At 42.6% G+C, this 15,421-nt stretch overlaps 1 protein-coding gene across 1 annotated transcript in view; it reads left to right on the forward strand.

The window, feature by feature from the left end:
- dbnla (drebrin-like a) overlaps positions 1–15,421 on the forward strand; it is a 33,483-nt gene that overhangs the window by 517 nt on the left and 17,545 nt on the right. The window contains exons 2-7 of the mRNA XM_084324279.1: positions 319–374; positions 469–581; positions 807–881; positions 6,928–7,071; positions 7,584–7,661; positions 8,135–8,286. Of these exons, the coding sequence (XP_084180405.1) occupies positions 319–374; positions 469–581; positions 807–881; positions 6,928–7,071; positions 7,584–7,661; positions 8,135–8,286 (618 nt within the window). The remainder of the gene's footprint in view (positions 1–318; positions 375–468; positions 582–806; positions 882–6,927; positions 7,072–7,583; positions 7,662–8,134; positions 8,287–15,421) is intronic.

Genomic DNA, 15,421 nt, shown 5'->3' on the forward strand with positions numbered 1-15,421 from the left:
ATGTTTTTTTACTCTTATGAATTGAAAACGGGGGACCCTGATGTAAACGAGACTAACATCTTTCTCTGGTCTGCATCTGCATCCCCTTAACAATTGTGTGTATGGAGCCGTACTGTATTCGACCCATTCTGCAATCTGTTAAATAAAGTTTTCATTCATTCATTCATTCATTCATTCATTCATTCATTCATTCACTCCCCTGTCATTTGAAGTATGTGTGATCATTCACATTCCTTAAATCACACGAGACACATGATAGTCTCAGTAACCTGCAGTAGCATTCCTTCTCTAACACTGCTGTTGTGTGTGTGTCTTCAGGGCCCTGTTCACATATGAAGGAAACAGCAATAACCTTCGCCTGGCGGAGAAGGGAGGTAGGGACGGATCAATAAGTCACTAATATAAGTAACATGGAGTAATAGGTAAAGGGCTATGGTCAGTTACTCCTGTGTGTGTGCGTGTGTGTAGGTGGAGGTCTAGAGGAGATGGTGGAGGAGCTGAACAGCGGGAAGGTGATGTATGCCTTCTGTCGAGTCCAGGACCCCAACTCTGGCCTGCCCAAATATGTCCTCATCAATTGGGTACGAATATATAATATATAGATATATACTGTATAATACACAAACTCATACAAACAAGAGTTGATTACATACACAGCAATATAAACACAGTAAAACGTGCAACACAATAGATGGTACAGTATTGTTGTTATTATTATTAGTATTATTAATATTATTACAATACACAAAGACGGCCCCCCTTCTTTTTCTTATGTGTGTGGGTGTGTGTGCGTTTGTGTGTGACAGACGGGTGAGGGCGTGATGGACCGTCTGAAGGGTGTATATGCCAACCACGTCACCTCCATGGCCAACTTCCTGAAGGTGAGTCTGGACTTTTAGAAGCTGTTGTTGTTGTTGTTGTGGGAAATGATTTGGGACAAAAAGGTTTCCAGGAATACCTGAGTTGTTTTCTAGCAAAGGAAGAACTGACTGAACTAGGGATGCACCGATCCGATATTGGTATCGGCCGCCGATATCAGTAAAATAGCTGGATCGGGTATCGGTAAAAAAAAAAAAAAAAATAGGATTTAATAAATAAAATAAGAAATAACCACAGTACATTTATATCTATGTGTTCATTTGTTACATTTAGTTCCACTAAGTTAGGAAAGTAATGTTTTAAGTCAAGCCTGATGTTGCCTTGCACAAAAGAATGATCCCAGTCTCTTCCCAGTCTTTATACACATCAAACAGACAACAACACTACCACCCCCTCTACCATTGGCTAAAAGGCTCCTGTAATATCACCCCATTTACCCCGATTGTGTGCATAGTGATTCTATTCAAGTCACAGTAAACTCTGTCAAATCATCCTGACTTTTTATAATAACTTTATTTGTATAGCACCTTTCATACAGGGGACTGCAGTTCAAAGTGCTTTACATCAGTAAGAAACAAGACATAAAATCAGTGTAAAAGAAGCGTCAAGAGCAAAGCATAAAGTGGGATAAAACAATGCAGATATTAATCAAATCACATCAGAGCCTCACGTTCCAATAGGCTTCTTGAATTTCTGTAATCTGTTACAAAACATGATAACGGTTATAGTATGCACCCAGCGGATAGTGGGGCGTAAAGATAAAAGTAAAAATAAGTCAAATGATAGCAAGGGTAAAATGAGCAGACATATCAAATCAAATTAGGATCTAACATCCCAACAGGCCACCTTGTTTATGGTTTGATTCAGTTTTAGTAGAATGTAAAAGACATGAATGATGAAATGAGCACATAAAGTGCAGACATACTATAAAATCACAGTTTCTTTACAGTGCAATAAAATAGTTCTGACTGTGTATGAACGAATAATGGACTCTGTGAAGCGCTCTGAGTCAGAGAAGAGCGCTATATAAATCCAATCCATTATTATTATTATTATTATTATTACTGTTACTGTACAGTTCAAAGTCTTCCCTCTTGTTTGATATATCGTTGTCATATTAACGCGTGGACTTTTGAACATCCGCGTCTACAGCTAAACATGTCATCGGGCCTATACATAAACACCATGTGGCCATTATTATTTAAACCTGAAAATGTTGTGTATCTCTATTATTCACAAGTACATTTCATAACCGTTTATAGTTAGATTTTTCCACCAGATTTTCCACAGGGAGTTATGTAAGCCCATTTCATGATATCATTCCTTTGATATTCTGCAGTTCAGTTTAGATTTGTGAACATAAACTTGTCTTCCCCAAGACTCCTCACTGTCCCTGGACAAACCCTGGAGCGCTGTGGGCGGTAACCTTCTAACTGTGGGCGGTAACGTTCTAGAAGGACCGGGTCCGTTTCCTGTTGCAATGTTTGCTAACCCTTTCACTACCACACTACAGAAGGTTAACCCTTTCACTACCACACTACATAGTGTGGCAGTGAAAGGGTTAACCGTTTGGTAGTGTGGTTGTGAAAGGGATAATGCAATAACTGACTGGAGATACACTTGTCTTGGCTCCAAACTGTTAGCTAGCAAGAGAATCCCTGTGAAACGGTCCATATTCCACATGACTGAATGGGAAAGCGATGTTGTGGGCACATGGTATAGCCATCTTTAACCTCACCAGTATTAAACAATAAATATAACATAAGATAAGATGAGATGACGTATGATATTCCTTTATTGATCCCCTTCTGTAAATTCGGGCAGCATGGGGAGGGGAGGTACAGGTATGGGCAGGTTAATAGTAGAAACGCACACATATATATATATCGTCTACACCCTCGTCTACACCCTCCCCAGACCGACAGTAGGGTAGTCTACACCCTCCCCAGACCGACAGTAGGGTAGTCTACACCCTCCCCAGACCGACAGTAGAGTAGTCTACATCCTCCCCAGACCGACAGTAGGGTAGTCTACACCCTACCCAGACCGACAGTAGAGTAGTCTACACCCTCCCCAGACCGACAGTAGGGTCGTCTACACCCTCCCCAGACCGACAGTAGGGTAGTCTACACCCTACCCAGACCGACAGTAGAGTAGTCTACACCCTCCTCAGATCGACAGTAGGGTAGTCTACACCCTCCTCAGACCGACAGTAGGGTAGTCTACACCAGGGGTCTCAAACTCAATTTACCCGGGGGCCGCTGGAGGTAGAGTCTGGGTGAGGCTGGGCCGCATCAAATATTCCACAAAAAAAGGGTTTCAAGTATTCAAAAAAAAAGTACAACTGATCCAATCTTCTCACAAACTCACTAAAACCTCACAAACACCAGCAACTGAGCATTCTCAGTGGTGTCAGTGGACTCATCCACAGCTATGGAAATGCACTGTGCATTTTTTAAATTCTATCACAAAGCTGTTTAATAAAATCATCAGCCAGTATTTCAGTTATTCTGGTTGCTGTGCTATCTGAGGAGGATTTGCTTTTGTTTGCCTTCAAACATTGTCTCCATCACTTAGTCATACATTATTTTATTATTTATGCATCAGAGAATGGCTTCTTGTGTTTAGCAAACACCCATGCCACTGAGTGAGGACTTGGTTGCTTTTTCTCGTTGTGACATAGCTTTAACAATAATTCTGCTTGCAGCTTGATATGATGATTTCATTCCATTTATTTTTGTGGTTCTTAGCACTGAATTTTGAGGAAAGGTTGCATCAAAATAACTTTTGTTTCGTAGTGGCATTTCAAATATGCCACTTTTCACAAGAGCTACCGTTTCTTGGCATAATTAGGCACATTGGTTTGGTTCTGGGAGGATGCACGCATATTTTTCAGTCCATTCACCTTTGAATTGCAGCGATTTTCACTGTCGACTTTTCTTTTACTGGCCATCTTTGAACATGCCACATTTTTTGACTAACTGCCTTCTGGCGAAACTAGGCTACTAGCTACATGTATCTCACAGAGATAAAACTGGGAACGAGGTTACTAGCTACAGTACCTGCAGATTAGACTACCTGTAGATGCGCTGTCAACTCTCGCTCTGACTGAGACGGTCGGACCCGTTGAAAGAGACGACATGCATTCCGTGAAGACCCGCCCTACTCTGTCTCTGATTCGCAGACTGTGGGTGGGGGGAAAAAACACTGACGGGACGCTGAATGTGATTGGACCAGAGTAGACAGACACGGGCAGTGCAGCCGGACAGGCAGAGCACTGAGATAGCGGAGAATTTCGAGGATGCCTGCCATACGCACTGGATATATTTTCCGGATATATTTTCCTTCCACTTGGTATCACTCCGGAATCACGTTTCAACCAAGTCACTAACGTAACGTTGCTGTCATGAGCCTGCGCTATGGTAGCCTACAAGTGATAAAATAAATAAAACATCCAACTCGCACAACGACGCGGCAAAAAGTTGCGCGCAGGCCACACTAACACTAAACTTTGATGTCAAGTAGGGGGCTGCAAAATATCATCCAGCGGGCTGCAATTGGCCCGCGGGCCGCAAGTTTGAGACCTCTGGTCTACACCCTCCCCAGACCGACAGTAGAGTAGACTTGATTGTGCAAAAAATACAAATAATAATAGAAAAAATAGAATAGATAATAAAATAGACATGATAAAAAGTTCTAAGATAAAATACAATGCTAAGCTTACGAATTGAACGTAATGAGTCCTATATACACTATTATACAATATACTATACAATATACAGTTATGCTATATATAACTATACTATACAAAAACATAAAGTTATGTTTTTTAAAATGACCTGTAGTGCGTTTGTGTGAGAGTGCAGGATGTGTGGTGTGCGTGTGTGTTCATGTGTGCTTATTATATGTGCAAAGATCAGTGTTCAGTGTTCTGATTTCCTAGCACAATAAAAAATAAAAAAAATTCAAATTTTATTTATTACAAATTTGTTTATATATAAATATCCTCAAACTAAATCCTCAATTTGAATAAAGTGATTAATCTGATTAAATTAAATCAACTTTCTTTAATGAATATAACTCATCAGTTTTAGGCCCTGTTTAGACGGAAACGCTAGCAGGTGAATCCGCAAAAATATTTTTTCGGATGTGCCTTTTGTTTATACGGCAACAGCGTTTTTACGGGGAGAATCCGCAAAAAAGTGAGACCACCTTCCTGGGTGGAATTCCTAGAAACGATAAACCTTTGCGCTATCATCTAAACTGTCAAACCGCATAAAACTATGACGAAAGGGTTGTCAAGGCTCTCGTCGCATACTGCTTACATCACAGGCATGCGCCAGTAGCTGAGAAGCGTAAACGAAGCATGTCTGATTCTATCCATGGCGATCACCTGAAGGCTACGTTGACTTTTAAATACACAAGAATCAGTCCCGCGGCTATCAAACTATTAGTGACTGGAGCCACTGTCTGTGAGTGACTCTGCTTTGGTCCAATCACATTCCCCCACCCACAGTCTGCGAATCAGAGGCAGAGTAGGGCGGGTCTTCACAGCACGGTCATGTGACATCTGCGCCAATCGTGTGACAGCGGGGCTCCGTCGTCTCGAGTCTTTACAGCCTCGTCTGCACGCAGAATTCCATCCCAAAACATAAACGCAAAATTAAAAGTGAGACCGCAAGATGACTTCTGTGGTTTCTGCTGAGACTCTCTCCGTCTAAACATGGCCTGAATACTATAATATTAGTGTAGTCTAATCTTTATCTGCAACTGTGAAGAAAAACCCCATTGGTTTAAACAAGTAATTTTTTTTTATAAACCATTCTAAATTCGAATGTTGATTTTAGAATTCGAACGCCAACGTAACGAACGAAGGTCTGAAGGCAGGTAGATAACGCTGATGTAAGGATGCTGACAGTGAGAGGTGTATGTGGTTCTCAGGGCTCTCACGTGATGTAAGGATGATGACAGTGAGGTGTATGTGGTTCTCAGGGCTCTCACGTGATGTAAGGATGATGACAGTGAGGTGTATGTGGTTCTCGGGGCTCTCACGTGATGTAAGGATGATGACAGTGAGGTGTATGTGGTTCTCAGGGCGCTCACGTGATGTAAGGATGATGACAGTGAGGTGTATGTGGTTCTCGGGGCTCTCACGTGATGTAAGGATGATGACTGAGACTGAGAGAGGTGTGTGTGGTTCTCGGGGCGCTCACGTGATTTAAGGATGATGACAGAGAGAGGTGTGTGTGGTTCTCGGGGCTCTCACGTGATGTAAGGATGATGACTGAGAGAGGTGTGTGTGGTTCTCGGGGCTCTCACGTGATGTAAGGATGATGACTGAGAGAGGTGTGTGTGGTTCTCGGGGCTCTCACGTGATGTAAGGATGATGACTGAGAGAGGTGTATGTGGTTCTCGGGGCTCTCACGTGATGTAAGGATGATGACAGAGAGAGGTGTGTGTGGTTCTCGGGGCTCTCACGTGATGTAAGGATGCTGACAGTGAGAGGTGTATGTGGTTCTCGGGGCGCTCACGTGATGTAAGGATGATGACTGAGAGAGGTGTATGTGGTTCTCGGGGCTCTCACGTGGTGTAAGGATGCTGACAGTGAGGTGTATGTGGTTCTCGGGGCTCTCACGTGGTGTAAGGATGCTGACAGTGAGGTGTATGTGGTTCTCGGGGCTCTCACGTGGTGTAAGGATGCTGACAGTGAGGTGTATGTGGTTCTCGGGGCTCTCACGTGGTGTAAGGATGATGACAGTGAGGTGTATGTGGTTCTCGGGGCGATCACGTGATGTAAGGATGATGACAGTGAGGTGTATGTGGTTCTCAGGGCTCTCACGTGATGTAAGGATGATGACTGTGAGAGGTGTATGTGGTTCTCGGGGCTCTCACGTGATGTAAGGATGATGACTGAGAGAGGTGTATGTGGTTCTCGGGGCGCTCACGTGATGTAAGGATGATGACTGAGACTGAGAGAGGTGTGTGTGGTTCTCAGGGCTCTCACGTGATGTAAGGATGATGACTGTGAGAGGTGTGTGTGGTTCTCAGGGCGCTCACGTCACCATTAACGCCCGGGATGATGACGATGTGGAGCCAGAGGTCATCCTCAGTAAGGTGGCCAAGGCATCTGGATGCGGTTTTAACTTCCAGAGAGACACACAGAAATACACTGAAGGACCCAGAGGACCAGTGGTGAGAACACACACACACACACACACACACACACACACACACACACACACACACACACACACACACGCACACATCAAAGAGTGACACACACAGGGTTCGCACAAGGTCCTTGAAGTGCTTAAAGTGCTTGATTTTTGTACCGAAAAAAGCCCAGGCCTGGACTTCCTTGAAAATAGCCCATTTCTTTTAACGAGGTGCTTAAAAAGTCCTTGAAATTCAAATCAACCGTTCGCATTGAAAGTTTTGCTCATCCATGATAAAATTGTTCTGAATCAAGAAATAATTTTTTTTTAAATTTAAAGTGTAACTAATTGTCGGAAATTGGTTTTAAGCCGTAAATACTTTCCAATAAAAACAGCATTTAAAAGTTAATTGAATGCTTTTTAAATACCCTTTTTTTTTTAAATGAAAAGGAGTGCTTGGGAAAGTACTTGAAAGTCCTTGAATTTCATTTTGCAATGTCTGATAACCCTGCTGCACACTTCCACACATTAATTCTCTCCTATTTCCAGGGGTCTGTGTATCAGAAGACCAATGCCGTCGAGGAGATTCAGAGAACTGACAAAGACACCTTCTGGGCCAAAAGTCAGGTAGATGATGATCATACCTAAAGAGACACGTAGCATCAAAATATGCTGCTTTATAATATATTTAATTTGAGTAATCCAGAACTATTTTATTGCACTGTAAAAAACTGATTTTATATGTCTGCACTTTATATCTATTATATTCTATTTTATTGCACTGCACTATTTTACTGTCTATTTTATCTTACTCTTTTTATTATTGTCTGAATCAAACCATAAACAAGGTGGCCTGTTAGATGTCCTAATGTGAAAAACTGTGATTTTATATGTCTGCACTTTATGTGCCAATTTTATGCCTGTTGTGAAGCACTTTGAGCTGCAGTTTCTGTATGAAAGGTGCTATACAAATAAAGTTTATTATTATAAGATATGTCTCTAGCTAACGGGCCACATGGCCATTCCACTCTGGGTACGTAAACACGAGTATTACATCCCCCGTCCGTCGCCTCTAATGAATACATCGCTCGCTCCCTCAGGGGGATGAGGAGGTACGTCGCAAGGAGGAGAAGGCGAGATCGGAGGAGGAGAAGAAGAAGGTGGAGAGCGAGAGGAAAGAGGTGGATGAGAGGCAGGCGGTGGACAGAGACAGAAGAGCAAAGGAAAAAGCCTCTTTGATCGACCAGCAGAAGTGAGTGACCACACACACAATCTCCATTTTAACAAGAATATCTTGTACTGACTCTTAACATTTTATTTTCTTGAAACGAATCTCGTGCGAAAAAGTGAGATGCTTTATACAAAATAGTTCTCAAAGCAAGCGGAGTTCTCTTGAAGCAGACGGAGTGACCTGCCTTATTTTCGAGATATTGTCACTTGTAACATACTCCTTAACCTTCTTAACCCTTGCACTACCACACTACAGAAGGTTAATGTTTCACTACCACACTACCAAAGGGTTAACCCTTTCACTACCACACTACAGAATGTTAACCTTTCACTATCGCACTACAGAATGTTAACCTTTCACTACCACCCTACCAAAGGGTTAACCCTTTCACTACCACACTACAGAATGTTAACCTTTCACTACCACACTACAGACGGTTAACCTTTCATTACCACACTACAGAAGGTTAACCCTTTCACTACAACACTACAGAATGTTAACCTTTCACTACCACACTACAGAATGTTAACCTTTCACTACCACACTACAGAATGTTAACCTTTCACTACCACACTACAGAATGTTAACCTTTCACTACCACACTACAGAATGTTAACCTTTCACTACCACACTACAGAATGTTAACCTTTCACTACCACACTACAGAATGTTAACCTTTCACTACCACACTACAGAAGTTTTAACCTTTCACTACCACACTACAGAAGGTTAACCTTTCACTACCACACTACAGACGGTTAACCCTTTCACTACCACACTACAGAAGTGCAACCCTTTCACTACCACACTACAGAAGGTTAACCTTTCACTACCACACTACAGAAGGTTAATCCTTTCACTACCACACTGCATAAGGTTAATCCTTTCACTACCACACTACAGACTGTTAAACGTCTGTAGTGTGGTAGTGAAAGGTTAACATTCTGTAGTGTAGTAGTGAAAGGGTTAAACTTCTACTTAACCTTGGAGGGGAACAACGCCCACTTTATGAATTCCAATATGTTGTTAATTCCATTGCATTTGAATGTTCAGTCAATATTTTCAAACATGAGCTACTCTCCCATAGCCGGAAACCAGAAAAATACAATTCAAACATGTGATGTCGTCGGGTATAAAGTCTGGAGATTACTTGACCATGACAATGAATAGGAGAGGGATTTTGTGGACCCAGAGGTTGTTTGTTTTCAGTTTTTATACCCAAATGAGCTTCATTCTGCCGTAGTATTCTCAGTTCTGAAACATAAAATATACCATATATTTATATTATATTTATATATTAATATTTATCCACATCTGTCTGTATATACCTGCATAATCCTTTTTACATACCTGTAGATTAGGGCTGTCCCCGACTAAGGATTTGGATAGTCGACTATGATTGGACGAAATTTGCTGATAGTCGACTATTATAATAATTAACATTACATATCTCTTGTTGTGGAATTAACACAACATTATGCATACTTTTGACAATAAATAAAATCAGAATTTGTTCTTACTTGCTTGCCTGCGTAAATAAAGGTTCTAGAAATGTAAAAACATTTTTTTTTTGAAAACCGATACCGATATTTTCCGATATCACATTTTAATGCCGATATCGGCCGATAATATCTGTAGGCCGATAATATCGGACATCCCTAATCTGTACATATCCTCTTACTAGTTACGCTGCTGGCCAGTATGACTTACTACCATAGTGTAATTTATACCTGTATCACTGTACATATGAATACTACAACTCTGTATATACATCAGATTAGCTCAGTAGTAATTTATACATTTTTTATCCAGTTTAATCACCTGTACATTGTATATTACTATTGCACTGTACTGCTACATTTGCACTCTGGTTGGATGCCAAACTTATTTTCGTTGTACCGTACTTGTGCTGTATAGAATAGAATAGAATAGATTTTTAATTGTCATTGCACAGTATACAACAAAATTTCAGGGGAGCTCCCCCAGACCGTAGTACAATATATACATACATGAACACATAACACATATAACACTGTACATAACAGAATATTTTAAATAATAAAGTGCATGATGAGTGGTAACAGTGATTATCAAGTCCAGGTAAGTGCATGGTGCACGTGAGGGGACAGTCAATGAGAGTTTAACAGTCTGACTGCTTGGGGGAAAAAGCTGTTCTTAAATCTTGAACTCTTGGCATGTATGGACCGGTATCTCCTCCCTGAGGGAAGGAGCTGAAAGAGGTGATGTGCTGGGTGAGACTGGTCCTTGATGATACACTTGGAGCGGTGGAGGCAGCGGGAGGTGAAGACAGAGGTGATGTTTGGTAGAGGAGTCCCGACGATCCTGCCTGCCGCCTTCACCACCCTCTGTAGAGCCTCTTGCTCTGCCTTTGTGCAGCTGGAGAACCACACGGACACACCGTAGGTCAGCACACTCTCAACCGCACAATGATAAAAGTTGACAAGGAGATTTCGTGGCAGGCCAGCCTGCTTCAGCTTCCTTAGATAGTATAGGCGTTGCTTAGCTTTTCCGATCACTGAGGCGGTGTTGGTGCTCCAGGACAGGGTCTCACTCACACTGAGACCCAGGAACTTGAATCAGTGACCGGTGACCCTCCCCACTACCTCGTTGTTGATGAGCAGAGGGGAGTGGTCAGGCCTTGATCTTCTAAAATCCACTATGATCTCTCTTGTTTTCTTTATGTTGACAATACAAATGGTCCAATGGAAATTACAAATGGTCCAAAATGCTGCAGCCAGGCTACTCACAAGGTCAAAAAAAATCATGCCACATCACTCCCATTCTGGTATCCCTGCACTGGCTCCCGGTACACTATAGAATTCACTTCAAAGTCCTCACTTTCACTTTCAGAGCACTTCACGGTCAGGCCCCCATCTACATCACTGAACTCATCCATCCCTACACCAACACCCGCTCACTCAGATCTGCCGATCAGCACCTCCTGGTGGTCCCCAGGTCCAGGCTTAAAACAAGGGGTGATCGAGCCTTCCAGGTGACAGCACCAAGGCTCTGGAACACTCTCCCCCTGGACCTGCGAATTGCCCCCTCCGAGAACTCTTTTAAAAAACAATTAAAAACACATTTGTTCAGACAGGCTTTTGGTCATGCATAGGCACTTTTTTTTCTTGTCCTCACTGTTCTATAGTTTTTGTTTTAATTAGTGACTCATGATTTTATCCAAATTCTTTTATTTTACTTTTTCTATCTGGTTTCACTGTTTTTAACTGCTGTTTGTTGTTGTTGTCGTCATTTATTTCTGATTTTGTTTTTATTGTGTTTTTATATTAAGCTGTAGTGTAAAGCACCCTGTGCATTCGTGCTGTGAAGGGTGCTATATAAATAAAGGTCATTCATAAATAAAGGTCATTCATACATTTGAATCTAATCTAATAAACTGCACCCGTATAATCAGAACTTTCCCTCATGTGCTCTGTGTCATTGAGAACATCTTTCCCAATAGACCGCCGCAACACTTCCGGGATTCTGAAATCATGGCAGAGAGAGCGGGGAGAGAAAATGAATGAATGTGGATGAGAGCCTTGACATTAAGTGGTTGTAGCTACGGCTGTGGGGGTGCTGGAGACATGATCCAATACACTTTTATACGCCTGAGTCTCCTGAATACGGAGCGACCAATCGCAAGTCCATCTGCACTTTCTCGGCCGATCTAAAGTCACTTTTTCGTACCTACTCCCGAACTCCACATGCGCAGATTGCCCACGGACTTTAGGTTCATCGATCTGCGCAAGCGTAGTTCGGGAGTAGGTGCGGGAAAGCGACTCTAGCTCGGCAGAGAAAGTGCAGATGGACTTTTTTTTTTATTCAGGAGACTCTGGCGTATAAAAGTCTATTGGATCATGTCTCCAGCACCCCCACAGCCGTATCTGCAACCACTTAAAGGCCCACTTGCATGTTGTATTTTTGTTCAATAAACAATGTGACTAGGCCAACGGTGACTTTCATTAGCGTTTTTATTAAACATTTTGTCCTCCCAACCACAACCACCACGCACGTGGATATTTTAATCCATGGTTCATAACATGCATGTGTCATCTTAATGATGACGTCACAGCAGGTACAGGGCAGCAGGGGGCCTGAGAGTCACAGGCAGGTAGTGGCAGGAAGCAGAGAGCCTTCTTGTTACTACTACTAGCCGAGGATCTAGTATCTGTTTCACCCACTTTTTTTATTTTAACTTTTTATATTTTTCCCCCTCCTTTTTTCTCCCATCCCAATGTTAGTCGTTATGCCAATCCCCTTCCTACCCCCTACGGTCGGCCTGGGAGAGTGGAGGCTATCACATGCTTCCTCCGACACATGTGTAGCCAATCAACCGCTTCTTTTCACCTGGCAGCGCGGACTCTCACTGAGAGGGTGTAACGTGTGGAAGGATCACACTACCCCCCTTAGATCCTTTCCTCGCTGAGCAGGCGCCCCGACCGAACTGTAGGAGTCGCTGTTTACAACGACCAGGACCCACCCACCAGATTTCCCACCCCTAACACTGCCAATTGTGTTAGTATGAACGACCAGCCAAGCTGGTAGCAATGCCGAGAGCTGGGCTCGAACCCACATCTCCTGCACTAGTGGCGAGCGCCTTGCCCACTGCGCCACTTAGCCGCTTCGCCCACTATTTGTAAAAGCCACAACCACGTTACCATATTTGTAAATCATTGTGTCGTTGTACATATTGTGTATAACGTTAGTAGCTAAGTTAGCTAGCTAGCTTGCTAGCCGGCTATCCCGAAACTCCTAACATGCCCCGATTTAAAAGGGTTCTCTCTACTTTGTATACCTTTGTCCTCACAAACAAAGTATTCTACCAGGGAACTTATGGACACGACAGTAGTTATAAGGTGTTTGAGCTTGTAACGTTAACGTTAGTTAGCTATCGTGGTAGCCCGTTTCGTGACCGAGTGGGGATCATCCCTATGTTCCCCGGGTCCTATGTTCCCCGATTGATTGATTAATTGATTGAACATTTGATTAATTTTTATTTTATTAATTATTAATGTCCGCCTTGTTTCGAACTGGTTAAGCTTAGGCCCTCTTTCGAAGTTGGTTAGAGTTTGGAATCAGGGCTGGTGGTCTAAAATGTTCAATCAATCAATCAATCTGGGAACATAGGACCCGGGGAACATAGACATGCTCCCACCGAGTGCATCACAGTCACAAAATGGGCTACTATCGTATCAACATGCCGTGACGTGTAGCTTGCTAGCTGGCATGATGCGTGCAGTGCTTTGCCCCACAGGTCTGAGAAGAGGACCTGCTCATTTTACTCATTCCCCAAACTCTTTTACATGCCCCGATTTAAAATGGTTCACGACAGTAGACATAATGCTAACGTTAACGTATAGCCAGCTTGGTACTATGACCCGGACGGGGATCAGGCATAAGGCGACAGCCTAACCAGACCAATAGCGCTGCTGTACTGAACAACAGGCTGCCTAGTGGTACATGTAGTTCTTTTTTTATGACATTAAAAACCTTATAACTACCTTGTTTCAACCAAAAATGCAGTTGTAGCTGGTCCATCAAAGTCTCTCCGACGATTAAACCCATTTGCGTCTTGTAAGGCGTCCATCTGGATCAAGGAAATAGCTTTCTGCACTTGTCTAACTCCATTGTAGTGGATGAGAGGTAGGGGAAAGTTACCTGCAGTGACGTCACGGTCACGGTACTGATAGCGTCTGATAAGCTTTTTGATTGGCTCCATACATGTTATTCATGCGTGGACATTTTTAACCCTTTCTGAGTGGAATTTCCGGCATAAAATGGAAAAAAATTAATAATGAAAATAGATACCAACAGTGGCGTCGCGTGGGTAAAATAACAGGGGAAGCCAAAAAAAATTTATAAAAAAAAAATTATTAAATATTTTTATTAATAATTTTTTTTTTTTTTTTTTCAAGCAGTCACCATGTACACTACAGTATGGCTCGGCGGCCAGTCAAACTTTCTTTTTATTTATTTAACAGATTGCAGAATGGGTACAATACAGTACGGCTCAATACACACAATTGTATAAGGGGATGCAGACCAGAGAAAGACGTTTGTCTTGTTTACATCAGGGTCATTAATACTGCTGGAGCATTGGTTAATTTTTGGTCCGATTTTTCCTTGCCGCGTGGGAGCAAATTCGAGACACATATTCGGTTGCAAAAAGGTGTCCCACGGTCTCATCTATCGCCGTGAATATTTTCACGCGGATCGGAATCACGGCGCGCCCGTGGGACACTTTTCCGTTTCGGCGAGTTTATTCCACGCATTCCGTTTTCCTTTTCTAAGCATTTTAGGGGCTACATGTGATTGAGTAAAAGTTGCGGGACGCCCAGATGTTTCCACGATAGAAAGCTCGCGTGGATCCCATAATAGGCTCACTTAATACAGCGTTTTTAAAATCACGCGACATTTTCAGGGTCGCGAGCCGACCTTTTCCCCTCGTTTTCGATGATGGAAGTGATTTAGGAAAAGCTTCGGCACGCCGAGAGGTCCCCGTGGATTTAATCTCGCGAGGATCGGGGCAATATTCGGCCCGTGGGAACAGTTACGGGTTAATACAATGTTCAGAGTGCAGAGGGGAAAATATGTTTTCCTCTCAGCCCCGTTTTAAACTTTTAGGGTGTGGCAGTCAGCTCGAATCTGATTGGCTAGGATCGGATTTGGACTCTATAATGCTGGAAGCCTGGAGAAAGAGACCTACCATCTGCCTCCTCTCCTGCTGCAGTGAGCATAGTGAGGCTGACAGTGTGTTAGAGGGAGTGAGAAGGAGAAGAGGGAGACATTTAAAAAAATATATATATATATATATATAACACAGATGCACAGATGAAAAAGAATGTAAACTATATTAAAAAAAATTATATATATATATAATTTTTTTTTTTTCATATTTCATATTTGATATTAATTCATATTTTAATATTAGGGAGGCATGGCTTCCGTTGGCTTCCATAAGGATTCGCCACTGGATACCAATGATGTAAACGGCTACCCATAATTGAAGAGTAGGGTTTAACCTGCAAGTGGGCCTTTAATGTCGAGGCTCTCATCCACATTAATTCATTATCTCCCCCCGCTCTCTCCTCCATGAGCTCAATGTAACGTGGAAGTGCAGCAGTGGTCTATTCAT

The sequence above is a fragment of the Notolepis coatsorum genome (genome assembly GCF_963971535.1).
Source record: "Notolepis coatsorum genome assembly, chromosome: 11".
In the NCBI taxonomy this organism is placed as follows: Eukaryota; Metazoa; Chordata; class Actinopteri; order Aulopiformes; family Paralepididae; genus Notolepis; species Notolepis coatsorum.